General features: G+C 36.9%; 1 protein-coding gene across 1 annotated transcript in view; it reads left to right on the plus strand.

Moving 5' to 3' along the window:
- Nucleotides 1-14,135, plus strand: part of PHIP (PHIP subunit of CUL4-Ring ligase complex) — a gene marked incomplete at both ends in the record, with an annotated part of 101,282 nt that extends 87,147 nt beyond the window's left edge. Inside the window, 10 exons of the mRNA XM_079532697.1 lie at nucleotides 1,430-1,550; nucleotides 3,518-3,643; nucleotides 4,868-4,940; nucleotides 5,309-5,359; nucleotides 5,720-5,869; nucleotides 7,122-7,274; nucleotides 10,103-10,266; nucleotides 10,728-11,008; nucleotides 11,341-11,502; nucleotides 13,495-14,135. Coding sequence (XP_079388823.1) covers nucleotides 1,430-1,550; nucleotides 3,518-3,643; nucleotides 4,868-4,940; nucleotides 5,309-5,359; nucleotides 5,720-5,869; nucleotides 7,122-7,274; nucleotides 10,103-10,266; nucleotides 10,728-11,008; nucleotides 11,341-11,502; nucleotides 13,495-14,135 — 1,922 coding nt within the window. The remainder of the gene's footprint in view (nucleotides 1-1,429; nucleotides 1,551-3,517; nucleotides 3,644-4,867; nucleotides 4,941-5,308; nucleotides 5,360-5,719; nucleotides 5,870-7,121; nucleotides 7,275-10,102; nucleotides 10,267-10,727; nucleotides 11,009-11,340; nucleotides 11,503-13,494) is intronic.
- Nucleotides 14,136-14,703: the final 568 nt, after the last annotated feature.

Here is a 14,703-nt window from a genome sequence, read left to right on the forward strand (position 1 = left end):
AAGCAAATATTGAGGATAAAGTAATTGATTAACTTATGAAAAGCCACTTGCTATTTGGATGTAGAACAATTACTCTTTAGAAGTAGAAGGCAGCTTTTGAAAAGGTAATTGTTAAAACACTGAACACATCACTGCAACGTTTTCATGATCAAGGATGAGTGTGTGAGCTGGAGATATATCAGTGAAATACTGGCTGAATCACAGATCTTTGTATATTCTGTGATAAGTCAGCAGTCTCAGATCTTTGGGTAACAATGGTCGTAAATTACATATATATAGCTTGCCAAAGACAGTTCTGATTTAAATTACTTATGTTCAAAAATCCTAGAAAACTATTAATTTTTGAAATACTTCTGACTCATGGGTATCCTACATTACGACTCCTTTGGTTTTATAAGAAGCGTCCTTTTGCTTCCAGAAGAAATGAAATTTATATGTAAATGCACTAATCCAAATTACAGAATTATATTCAAAAATTTTGAGGAAATGAAGTTTTGATTGTTTTCACTGTGTATGTTTATCAGAGAAATAGTTTCACGTTTTTCATTTTTTGTATGGCATACTACTAAGCTTGGGATTTAACTGTAGCATATGTGGTGCATATTGGTCCAAAGTAGCTGTTGCTCAAACGTTTGCAAGAGAAAGTTAACAGCTTTTACAAGAAGAGAGTTTCTGTTTTTTGAAAACATTGGAGAGGTACTTTAAGGGTGTTATTTGCTTTTCTCTTTTATTTTCCTTCTTGGTTTGAAATGTTGGAATGATGTCTAAGCAGACATGATGCTTTAAGCATAGTTGGGGGGAAAAACAAACAAAATTTGTGCCAGGTGCATAGACTTAAATTGCCCAGTGCTCTTTGGCTTTATGGTGGATCGGTACAAAATAGCTTCTTTGCTATTTGGTCAAGACGGAAGAATTGTATTTCTGTTTTATATTGAGAATGGCTTTTCTCCATATCTTAATGAGATCAAAATACTACTATGGCTTTTATGGTGAGAATTTAATGAGTTGTTTTGTTTGAAGTTGAGAGAGTGGCAATATAAAACCAAACGGAACGAATGTGTCTTGTAAATAATAATTCTGAATTGCAGATCTTATATGTGTAATTTATATGTTTAAATTTACTTTTCAAATGTGTTTATTTTGCATTCACTTGCTGCGTCTCTGAAGAGCATGGTGCTTCATGCATAATAGGATGGGTATGCAATACAGCACTTGTACTAGCAGCATACATGTGAGCAAACATTGTATATGTAAAATAATACGAATTGTTCAGAGTATTTAGCATGGTTATTACTGTTGATTTTGGGTAAATGCCATGTGTTTCAAGCATGAAAAAATAGCATTGTGTTGCAGGAGGAAACTTTGAAATTCTTGGAACTCTTATTTTTTTTGTGATATGTAACTTGGATTTATTTTGATTTCTGTGTAGATATCGCATCTGCTTTTGTGGCCCCTGTGGATCTTCAAGCTTATCCGATGTATTGCACTGTTGTGGCATATCCTACAGACCTGAGTACCATTAAACAAAGACTGGAAAGCAGATTTTACAGGTTAGATCCAAGTCTCAGTTACTACTGTGAAATATTGCCAGCAGTGGTTTTGGTAGCTGTTAGTCTTGTTATACCCAATTTAGAAATGTGCACAGGTGTGCTTTTGTTTGTCTAATCTTCTATTCTAAAGAGATTGAACATCTCTTGACCAAAATGCAGTTTACAATTATGTGATGTCAATTCTTGTTTATGTCAAGTGAGTATTGCAAAGTAAATTAGGTTTGCTTCTGATATTTTTTTTAATGGGAGAAACCTTAGACACCTGTAAGTGTTCTATAGGTATATAATGTACTTCTGTTTGTTTGATTTTAAATCTTCCATTATCATGTTAAGACATGAAATAGAGCATAGTTTATTCAATTGTTGGCCCTGAAATTCTAAATGATTGGACAGCAACAAAAGTAATTTTTAACCTTTTTTACGCGATTTTGACATTTTCCCTAAACTGTGATTGCAATCATAGTATTTTATATGCAGTAAAAATATTATCCATTAAGGAGCACGTTCCTTTAAAATATTACGTTTTGCTTTTTTGTCTTGGAAAATTTATGGTTTGCAATTGAGTCTCCCTCTAATGCTTTTGTTGAATTCATCTGAACAGGACAAGGGGAAATGGTTCCGAGCTAAAAGGATAGGAGATTTAGATGGCATATAAGTAAAAATCTTTTTTACAGTAAGAGTGGTGAGGCTCTGAAGCAGCTTGCCCAGAGAGGTGGTGGATGCCCCATCTCTGGAGGCATCCAAGGTCAGGCTGGACAGGGCTCTGAGCACCCTGGTGTAGCTGTAGGTATCTCTGTTCATTGCAGGGGAGCCAGACAAGCTGATCTTTAAGGGTCCCTTTCAATTCAAGCATTTCTATGATTCCACAGCATGTTGATTTGGGCAAAATTTCAATGTTAGTTCATAGAACTTCACATGTACTGACTGGAGATAGTATTCTAAATGGAAATCACATTTTCATTTTTTAAAGGATGCCTAGGTTTTATATTTTATAATGCCATAATGTACATGCATCTGGTTCCATGTTAATTGCATGATGATCTAGCTTTGGCTTTTCTAATGTACTGCCACGTCGTCAGCAGTGGCAAGGAGTTTTCGGTCAGTTGGATTTGTTTCCTTTTGTCAAAATCATCAGTTATTTTTGGTCGCTGGCATAGCTTCTTCATTAAATTGGTTTTTACTAGTTTGTAGGATTGTCTGGGCTTGGTTAGCTAATGATTATTGCCTTGTGTATTCCAGTGAATTATTTTCCTTTAATGTGTGGGGGAATGGCAGTTCAGATTGCTTCTGATGTCTTCAGTAGCTTTTCGTGAGGCCTGCCCTTAGGGCATTATTCCTTTTCTGAAACAAGAGTCTTATGATGCCAGTATGTTTCTACAGCGCGCGCACACACACTTATTTTGCTTTGATTATATATACATACATATATACATACATACATACATACATACATACATACATACCTATATTGACATACTTACATACCTATATATGTATAGTCACAATATTGTGACTGTTCTTTAGTCAGGGAACTAAATCAGACCTATGTGAGGAATTCTGATCATTGCCACTTACTAAGATGTGTACTTTTAATACATTTTCATCATTACAGTTTTGGTAATTCTCAGCTGTGACTTAAGAAGTGATACATGCTGGGTTACTTATATTATAAAAGATTAGTAATAGCTAAAGCATTACAAGTGAATCTTTGAGGATTGCAAGCTGTCTGTATAATGTCAGGACATGGGAGGACAAGAAGCCTGAGGAAGCTTCCTTCTGCTGGTCATGTAGGGTAATGTGTGTGAGTGTATATGTTTTCTAATTTAATGTCAAAGAATGAACAGAATAATGCACTGGAAGAAGAATATGAGGCTTTTTCTCCTCTTTTAAAATATATTGTTGGAAATGTAGTCTGTTTGATACTGTTTTTTTTTTTTCCATGATGTTGACTCATCTCTCTTGCACAGACGACTTTCTTCATTAATGTGGGAAGTCCGATACATAGAACATAATACTCGCACATTTAATGAACCTGGAAGTCCTATTGTCAAGTCTGCCAAATTTGTCACAGATCTTCTGCTACACTTCATAAAGTGAGTTTCTTACCAAGGTCTTAGCTCTTTGAAATATAATTTACAAAGAGGTGGTTCTGTAGCTTCAATAAGCCAGCTGTCTGCTGCTAGGGCAGAAAAAAAGAAAGTTTGTGTTTACAAAACAAGAGGACATTAGGCTGCAAAACAAGATGAAGTTTTATAATACATTGACTGGAGACTTTTTACTGAATAATAAACGTGGGTATGAGTATCTGTGGAATGATGGATATATTTAATTTTATTACTACTTTTCTTAGTATAACTGGGAAGTTAATTCTAAAATCTTTACAGCTGAATGTGCCTGAAAGTGATGGTTGGTGTACAAAATAAAAATTGGAGGCATTGCAGTCAATAGAAACAGTCTCAAACCTTTTTTGTGACTGTCTGCAATCTAAAGTTTGCTAGAGCTTATTATGCCCGCTGTCCTGATTTGCTTGTAGGCAGTGAATGCATCTGCTTTTACATGGTTAAATGGCAAGATGCTTCATTAGTCGAACAAAGCGTTAGTATTTTCTTTTAAAAACATTAGAATTACATTACTTACTGGAAAATCTAAGACTTCTGTAACTGCAACATAAATCTCTGAGATTTTATATCAGACACTGGCAAAAACAGTGAAAAGTACTTCACTGCTTCAGATGTTAAAGTTTTAGTGAAACCCACCTTTAGGAACAGATACACACCAGAAAGGCTGCACTGTTAATAATTTTAGTTCTTTAATGTCTTTATCCTACATAGCTTCTTTTCTTTTGATTAATTAAGCACACTGGTGTTATTAAAAGTGTGTGTTTTTAATTGACTTACCTAAATTACTGCAATGCATGACTATTCTTATTTAATAATGGTCTATAGCTTGTGCCAATTAATATACTCATTTAAGTGAACTAGAAACACATATTAAATGTTTCTTAAAGCTGAATAGACTCCACAGCCCTTTATGAGATATAATAGATTTTCCTAATGCTAATAAGCTCATGGTAAGGGATTATGGTTTTTCATTTTGAAATATCACTGTTAAGCATTCTGTATTTTATGGAATATAGAAAATATTTTGCAGCTTTTGAACAATAGATTAGCTTTTCTTATTAATGTGCTCCTCTAAGTATTTCTAAGGCACTAAACACTTCATCACTTCGTTTAAGTATGACTTAATAAATATTGTCCTTACTCTATGCAAAATACAGTTGACAGAAAATAAAACTAGCATGTATTTCTTTTGTACAGAGACCAGAGTTGCTATGACATAATTCTATTATACAATGCAATGAAGAAGAAAGTGTTGTCTGACTCTGATGAGGTAAGTGGTTGTGTCTTGAATGTTGGCATTGCTGGATGGGACAAATGAGACTGAAGCATTTTTCTCACTGGATGCAAAAGTACTTTGTTCAGTCACTGTTATAGAGTAGGGTATACTGCCAATTAGATGTTTCGTGTTAGCTGGGAAACTGGTAAAAATCCAGCTTCCTCTTTTCCTGTAGCGCAGAGAGCTTTTTCTTAGACTACTGAGAGATTCTTGAAACTGATGGTCACACGAAATGCTTTCTAGAGGGACATGGATGGAATTGCTAAGACTCAAATTATGAGATGAAATATGACAGAATTTACCTACTCATCTATGCTTATATTTTTTTAACATTTTTATGCAACTCATTATCTTGCTCAAAGGAAGAAGAGAAAGATACAAATGTGCCAGGAACTTCCACTAGAAAAAGAAAGGTAAAATCATATTTTGTTGCTTATAGTGCATCAAATAATATGACATGTCTTTGTAAAAAAATTGGATTTAAAATTGTATGTCTTTAATTATGTAATCTCATCTTTTGGAAAGTGTTGAATTTATTGTGACTGAAGTGTTACTCTCCTGAGTTGTCCAGTATAAAAGAATTTCTGTATGGGCTGTTTGGGTTGGTCTCTGATCTCTGGAGGTCCCTTCCAACTGCTACAGTTTTGTGATTCTGTTGCATGTTACTAAATAATTAATTAGAAATTGTGTCCTGCAGGGGTACCCTTTACATTTGACTTTGTAAAAAGAGAGATGGTTTATTGAATAAATAGCAGACAATATTGTCATTTCAGGATCATCAGCCGAAGAGGCGGCTACGTAATAGGGCCCAGTCATATGACATTCAGTCATGGAAGAAACAGTGCCAGGAGCTGCTGAATCTCATTTTTCAGTGTGAGGACTCTGAACCATTTCGGCAGCCAGTGGATCTCCTTGAATATCCAGTGAGTGTTTGAGAACAGCAAGATTGATCATAATACCGTTGTTAGGTTTCTTTCAACTGTGACCATTCTTTCACCTCATTTAATTGAAACTTCAGGCACTGTTATTGACAGAGCTTTTCTATCCATGCTTGATTGTTGCTTCAAAATAATGTTTATTATCTCTTTAATTTCAAAATAAATTGTACATCTCTGCTCTCTTAAAAGACATGACTGTGTTATTAAGTACACAGCTTTTGAGATTAAGATGCCTGTATCCTTTCCTGGGTGAAAAATGGTCACATATGAAGTGAATATGTTTGGTTGCTTGTTGCGACACATATTACTGCGGCACGTTTTTTTGTTTTCATTTCAGAAGTATACAAACTAAGAGTAATTTTCATATCACAGTCATCAAGACTGTTGCGGAAAAAGTACCTTTTGAAGCACTGTAGTGAAATATTAACTGTAATAACAATAACAGCTTTCTGCCAGGATGATTTCATTGGAATGAAAATAGCTTTGAGCAGCCAGTTGTAAAAACTGAATGTTTTAACACAAAAGTCCTGTTGCCTTGGATCTCTTTCTTCCTTCTCTAAAGAATCTCTGGGATAAATCATTTCTCAATTAGAAAAAAAGAGAGGATTCTCTTCAGAAGTCAGTGGTTAGGTTGGTCTTGATGCTCTGGGGACATTAAGTCACTGTAGTTTTGGTGCTCTGTACACCATAATTTTTGAAGAAACTTTAACTTTGTGCCATGGCTAACTACAAGTAGCCAGCCGTTGTGATTCAGATTCTTGCATGAGCTGATAAGGAGCACCTTACTAGGTTTGAGCATGAAATGCTCTCTTCCCTAGCTTTTTACAGAGTTACTTGCACCGCTTGTGCACGTTCTGATGGTTCAATTCAACATCTTGTGGGTATTTGAACTTCTTATCATATGACTGTTCTCTTGTTTCTTCTGTAGCCTAGTAAAAATTCTATGATTGGTTTGAACAGGGTCTGTGCAGTTTTCGTTATTCCAGTATTAACTTTCTTAAACTGTCAGATCTCCATCTGGGGGACTGCTCAGGTTTGAGCAGAAATGCACTGACTGTCATCAGATTAAAATACTCAAACTGCGTGTTTTAACACTAGCATGTGAAAACGATATGAGACTTTAGTAGATGTGTCAAATTCATTCAGATCAAAATGATATATTGAGGCTTGGAAAAAAAATTAATATATATTATATATATATATATATAAAATATAATACTTTGCTGTTTTTTTACAGGATTACAGAGATATTATTGACACACCTATGGATTTTGCTACTGTTAGAGAAACACTGGAAGCTGGTAACTATGAGTCACCAATGGAGTTGTGTAAAGATGTGAGACTAATTTTCAGCAATTCAAAGGCCTACACACCAAGTAAAAGATCAAGGGTAAGATTTTATTTATTTATTTATTTAAGAATATTTATTGTTTTAGAAAAATCTAACAGGGCAGAAAATCAGAAATTACTTTTTTTTTTAAACAGTAATCAGTTCAATTATTTCTGATTTTCAAACGTGAATATTTCTGAGAAGGTAGCGCAACCTTGTATTTTGAAAGAAAGTTTGCTGTTTAAGTGTCTGTACTTCTGATATTCTGCAAGTTTGTTTCAAAATATTTCCAAGTGGATCTGGAAGAAGATCTGTGCTGAAGGGAAGGTAGTAGAAATGGTGTGCACACAGATGGTGACTGTATGTACAGTAGTAGAGTGTAACTGATATTTTGGAGAAGAAACAGGATTTTCTTTGTGCATGCAGATCTGAACATATATGTACCCCCAACTTCCTCCACTTATGAAGTTGTCCAAAACTGAAAATAGCACAACAAGAGAATTCTGATGTTCACTAGGATGTGGTGAGATAGTGAAGAGGCACTTAAACAGTTCTGTTTCCCAAAAATCTTGCACAAAATTGAGCCTGCAAAGCTGCTGTTACTAAGCTGGTACTGAAATACCTTTCTACTGGTAGAGTTCTTAACGTTTTCTCTCAAATTCGCTCATAGGTGCATTATCTGTTGGAGGTGAAAGGTACAAATGTGGCTTTTGTTGAAGGCTACCTAAGCATGTCCAAGCATACTGTGTAGCTTTTCTTCTGGTAATATGTTTTGATGTCTTCGCTAGCTTTCACGACTGACTTTTAAGCAGCATATTAATCATTAGGACTTTATCATCATAAAGTGCATGAACAAATGTCTTAATGGGGGTTCTTAGCAAGACTTCATCAGTGATTGTTCTCTTTTCAGTCAGTAGCAGTCCCACTCACAGTTTGAGCTGACTGAAAAAATCGATCCCTTCTCCTGTCGTTGTATCAAAGAGCAAAGCTTTTGGGGTAGATCTAGATTCTGTCATGATTTTACTTTATCTGCTAAAACCAAGATAGAAGAATTCTGGCCATTGTTTAAACTCCAGTGTGGTTTCATTGTTTCTTCTGACATTGTTATATTCTTTTCCTTGTTCTTCCAAACAGACCGGGTCAGTGAAATAAGCTTTTTTACTTTACTTAGAAGCAAAAGTAGAGTGTTTCGTGGTTAGGCATTTTTTTTATTCTGGAATCTATGTGCTTCTGTGTATAGGGATGGCACTGTTTTTATTCTCACTCTAACAATTCAGTGATATTTTTAGTATCTTACTCTGCATCACTGATGCTTTTCTTGAAGAGTAAATGTAAAATCCATTGGATTTTTTTTCTTGGCACATCAGACATACATTTGTATCTAATTTTTACATATTTTCACGTATTTTACACATTTTCTTTGGATGTCCTCACCAGAAATGCTCTCAGTATCTGTCACTTCCACTATTTAGTCTGGCACTCAAATAATTCGGTATGTCATGGGGTAGGCAACTATTGCAATACTGTTGTTATGTTTCATATTTCGAGACCTTTCTGCGTCCCTTCTTAAAGCATCTAGTCAGTTCATTTATGAATTTCTGTTTCCAGAATTAATAGCAACTGTGTGCCATCAGTTAGTTATGATCTAAAGTGAATTTGATTGGATTGTGTCTCTGTAAGCCATCCAGGAACGGGGGGGGGGAGGAATGAAAGAAAAAAAGAAAGAAAACTGTGTGCTGTGTGCTTACATAGTTCTGATTCATTTATCATAGTTACTGCAACCAATTCAGCAGTAGTACTAATTAGTAGTACTAAGAGGAATAAAGTGGTGCTCAAATTTAGGATGTATGGGTGCAACATAATGCAGAAGAAAATTAGTTTTCTTGATCCTGTGTATGACCAAGTAAATTCCATGAGGGGTCTTTCTCAATTGTTTCTTCAGAATATCACAGAATCACCAAGGTTGGAAAAGACTTTTAAGATCATCCAGTCCAACCATCCACCTATTACCAATAGTACTCACTAAACCATGTCCCTTAACACAAAAGCCAAACATTCCTTGCACACCTCCAAGGTCGGTGACTCCACCACCTCCCTGGGCAGCCCATTCCAGTGCCTGACCCCTCTTTCAGAAAAGCAGTATTTCCTAACGTCCAGCCTAAATCTCCCCTGGCGCAGCTTGAAGCCATTCCCTCTGCTTCTATCACCAGTTACATGAGAGAAGAGGCTGACCACCAGCTCACTACACCCTCCCTTCAGGAAGTTATAGAGAGCAATGAGGTCTCCCCTGAGCCTCCTCTTCTCCAGACTGAACATTCCCAGCTCCTTCAGCCTCTCCTCATATGGCCTGTGTTCCAGACCCCTCACCAGCTTTGTTGCCCTCCTTTGAACACGTTCCAGGGCCTCAATGTCTTTCTTGCAGCGAGGGGCCCAAAACTGGACACAGTACTCGAGGTGCGGCCTCACCAGAGCTGAGTACAGGGAACAATCACTGCCTTTTCCTGCTTGCAACACTGTTTCTGATGCAAGCCAGGATGCCATTGGCCTTCTTGGCCACCTGGGCACACTGCTGGCTCGTGTTCAGCTGAGAACAATATAGAAAGGAACACATTCTAGAAATGCAGTTGAAAAGTGACAGCTGGAAATGTGGCTTTTCCAGATCTTCCTTTTGCTTGTGTGTGATCTTCAGTCATAATATACTTTTCAAATTGTGAGAACAGTTAGTGCAAACTGGATGAGTGTGTGTTGCAAAAAAACTGTATATTTCTTTAAAACACTTCCATACTGGTTTGTACCCTTTTCTAGCTGTTGCACTGCGATAGATAAATAAACAGATGCTTTGGAAGAGTAGAAAACTTGCTCATTTACTGCCTTTTTTTCTTTTTTAGATCTACAGCATGAGTTTGCGCCTTTCTGCTTTCTTTGAAGAACATATAAGTTCTATTTTATCAGATTATAAATCTGCCCTGCGCTTTCATAAAAGAAATACAATAAAGAGACGAAGGAAAAAAAGAAGCAGAAGCAGCTCAGTTTCCAGTAGCGTTGCATCAAGGTATGTTCATTTCTTTACAGTATTTGTGAAAAGCAGTGCATGTTTGACGTACCTAAAGAGTGGAATTTGGTGCGGTGGTTTCTTAATACTTCCTTTAGTTTTGCCTGTGTTGCAGAATGACAGCTTTGAAATGCAAGTTGCTATGGTGTGGGAGGTTTTAAACCTTTAACTAGAGCTATCCTAGTTTAAGTGCTGAACATGTACAGTAAATCAGTATTTTGAGGGTAGTGATAGCTTCGCATTTTGTCATACTTGCATGTATTGTGATCCTTTATTAAACATTTACCTTTTAGAGGCTTACAAATACAGAAATTTCTTCATAAAATGTCATATTTGTAACATACTTGATACAGAGATGATTGTATTTCTCCTGTGGTCTCAGACACTAGTATTTATTTTTATGTATTCCTGCACAATGTAAGAGTGGTCATCCAGGTTTCAAATTCTTACTTCTTTTGCAGTCCTGAAAGGAAACGGAGATTAATAAAACCTCAGCTGAAGGGAGAACCTTCTGCCTCCTCTTCATCTTCTATACCTGTGCGATCAACAACACTGAGACATGCTCCGCCTCAGATGAATGGAAAAGCAGCTGAAACCTCTTCTCTTGTAAGGACTAGAAGCAATAGGGGGATAACAGATGTGGCTTCTACAGAGCAACCATCTACATCCTCGGGAGGAAAGCCTTTAACAATAAAGCCTTTAATTACAAAACCTAATACTACTGCAGGGTCAGGAAAGTCAGGTGAGTTGCTGGAATTACTTTTCCTGCTAGCTTTTTTTTTTATGTGGAGAATATTTCTGAACATAAATGCTGCTTTTTGGAAAATCAGATGTGTTTGTCTCAGTTAAGACTGGTGTTGTTTTCAAGCCTTGAGGTTCATCAGTGAAAAATTGAACAGGTTAAGGTATGTTATTTGATCCAGAAAACATTTTTCACTCCTAGATCACAATTCGAATTGCATTCTTGTAGTAGGATATGACTTCCTTTTTAGCCAGATAAGATTGAACGTGGTATCAAGTACTCTTCATAAATATGTTTCTTTTCTTTTTATCCTTTTCTTTTTATCCTTCTAGTACTGGAGAATTCAACCAAACATTCCAAGAACCAGAATATTTTACCAGTCTCTAGTCAATCTGATAACAGTCATAACACTAGGAATAACTCCACAAAAGAAAATCCTGAGAAAGAGAAGCCAATCAAACGCAAAGTAAAATCCTCTGCTGTTAATCAACAAGGTACAAAGTTTCTTTGGAACACTTCCCCTCCCCCCATACACCTTCTTGCTCGTTTAGTGGCTATAGTTGCACTTCAAACTTTATAAGTAGAATAATTAATATATGTTATGATTTTGCATAATAAGGAAGTCTAATGGAATAATTTGATCACAGTTTTCTTCTTGACAATTAACATAATTTTGATTGCTCACAGCACCAATGGTTTCCATGGTTGTCTAGCCAATTTTGATATGTTAAATTATCTTTACCTGCTTTTAAGTTATTTCAAGAGGGATGCTGTTGGTCTCCATTGCAATAAGCATAAATGTGATAGCATCCCTGCTGCTTTTTTTTTTTCTTGGGTCACAGCAAGACAGGGCTATGCAGCCTTTGCTCTTTCTGTTGAGCATATGGGTTGATTGGACTTAGTTTCATGTAATCTTCTGGCTGAAGTTGCTTGGTCTTTTCATGCCTGGATATGTTCAAGCCCAAAGTTTCTGTGGAGACTGAAATTAATCTCCCTAACATGAAAGCTGTCCTGCTTATGAAGAAGCTTTGAAATGTTAAGCTGTTACCAAAGCAGCTAGATCTGCTGAGCATTTCTTTCTGCATCTTCAGAAAAAATTGTAGTCTGCAAATTGGACCTCACCTACTTTGATTACTGCCTGTCATCCTCGTCTCTCTGAGGATTGTTTGTTCTTTCCAAATGAGCAACCTGTGGTCTGATAACTTAAATAGCCTGTCCCGTTCCTTGCCGTTCTTTCTCACAAGGGCCTCAGTTATTACCATATTGCATGGCAGAACATGTACCTGTTACGTGACCGGAGGATTGGTCACATAAAATCCAGGTGTCTGTGGCACAACCATTCATGAAAATGGAGCCCTGTGTTACTAGTGCTTTATGGAGTGTACTTGAACACTGCAGAACCTGTGCATGGTTGTTCAGTCAAAGGAGTGGGTGCATCATACTATGAATCTGCTCTTGGTCATGTTTTAAGCAAGGGCTCTGGTATCAGGGCACCTCTGTAAGAGGTCCTGTGGCATGACCAGGTTCAGTGCCACTCAGCTAAGAAAGCCTCATAGTTCATACAGTTCTCCAAATGTCTCCTTCTGACATTTGTCTGATGAGATGTCTTTGCAAATTGCATGTTTTGTTGTTGTTTTTTTGTCTCGCACATTTTTAACCTTATCCTCACTTATTATTGAAATAAGCTTAGTCTAATGAAATCACTACAAAAGATGATACTTTGGGCTGCAAGGAACTTGCATTTATCTAGAGATGACATGCTCTGAGATATTCCATATCCTTGCAGCAGTGCTTTATGAGCAACTTTTTGCTGTTATAAATAACAAGTGTATAATCAATAGATATCACAATACAATCAAGAGAGTTAGACAAAAAGTAAGTAAAAAGTAAAAAAGAAAGTAGACAACGATCACAAAAAGAGAATAGGTTGAAGAGCTTACCCTTCAGCTGAGCTCACCACAAAACACCAAGAGAGGTGATCTCCAGAAGAGATCCTTCCCCTCTGGTAGCCAGCTCTTAAATAGGTCTAGGAGGGGTGGAGCCAGGCTCCACCCCTTCCGGCAGCACAGGTGAATTGCCTTCACCTGTGCTCCTCTGGCTGACTCATGGCTCGCTTCAGGTGATCAATCAGAGGTTCAGGCCGTGACTCAGCAGTTCCCATACAAACAAGTATAAATTTTTGGTCACTTCTTTTGCATCAGCCAAGAAAAAGACCATGCCTGTTCATCTGTTCTTTTTGTTCTGTATTTTTTCTCCCCTTTTTTTTTTTTGTCTCAAGCTACCTTGAGCTAAGACCAGCTAGAAATTGGTCATTGTTGCCTACTGATATGAAACTCTTGAGTTATACTTGGGTTTGATAATTACTTTGAATCCATTCAAAAATCTTACTAAGAGCTTTATTAAAGTAGTGAGAAAGTAAATGTAGATGCAAATCTGTTGCATCATCCATACTCTCATCTTTTGTTTCATTTTGTTCTTTACGGCAGATTGCAAGAATAATGCTTTGGCATCAGGAAGCATTCAGGTAAATGGACATGGAGGGCAGCCTTCAAAGCCTCCAGTTAAAAGAGGCCCTGGACGGAAACCGAAGATTGAGGCTAATAACAGTACTTGTGAAGTGGTGCACAAGAAAAGAGGCAGAAAACCAAAAAAGCTACAAATTGTTGAACAGCAAAAGGTTGCAGAGCAGAATACAGTCCAGACCACAAAGGATGTACCAGAAGAAGCCTCTGCTTCTACTGCATGCAATTCGCTTTCTGAAAATAATATGAAGGAAGACTTGGTACAAAAAAAAGGCCGTGGGGGTAGAAAGCCAAAAAGAAAGATAAAGACACATCCGTCAGGCTCGGACCTTTTAGTTCCTGCAAATGTTAAAATGCAAACAAGAAGCAGGAGGAAAAAGATAGATGAGCCTATGGAAGAAGGGTCTGAGGAGCTTAAAGATTCTGAACCTCACATGAGAACTAGAAACCAGGGTAGGAGGACAGCCTTTTACAATGAAGATGACTCTGAGGAAGAGCAAAGGCAGCTATTGTTTGAAGACACCTCCTTAACTTTTGGAACTTCTAGCAGAGGCAGAGTCCGAAAGTTGACTGAAAAAGCAAAAGCTAATTTAATTGGTTGGTAACTTTTACCAGGTGTTTTACTTCAGAATGCTATGAAGCAGGTACAGTTAAGGAACAGCAGAACAGACTTCTGCTTCCCTGCTGCTATTATGGGCTAGAAGAATATGTTCTGATTTGGGAGAAAGATCTAGCAAAAAAAAACAAACTGAAAGAACGTTCTTTGAAAGAAATATATATTTTAAACTTTTGCTATTTATTGCCCTTCAAATAGGTTATGCATTTCAACAGTCATTTTGTTCGTAGTTGAGAATAATTAAAACAGTTTCCAGCTGACATACAGAGTTGAGAACTATTCCACTTGAGTGGTGTGTAGTACTCTACACAGTTAAAAAAGGTGACGGAACTTCTAATGCCACAAACTGAAAACAGAAATCTATTTTTGACCAAGCAAAGTACACTCTGATTGTAAAGTTAGGTTGCCTAGGAAGGCAGATCTTCACAAAAAGTGGCAGTAAATTCACTTGCATTTCTATTAAGTACGAATACAAAAATACCAAACTTTGCTAATCTGAAAATGCTTGATTTCAGTAGTGATGGAACATTCAACTGCAAAAGAAGCCTACCACAGGC

This window comes from Tetrao urogallus (genome assembly GCF_951394365.1).
Source record: "Tetrao urogallus genome assembly, chromosome: 2".
Classification (NCBI taxonomy): Eukaryota; Metazoa; Chordata; class Aves; order Galliformes; family Phasianidae; genus Tetrao; species Tetrao urogallus.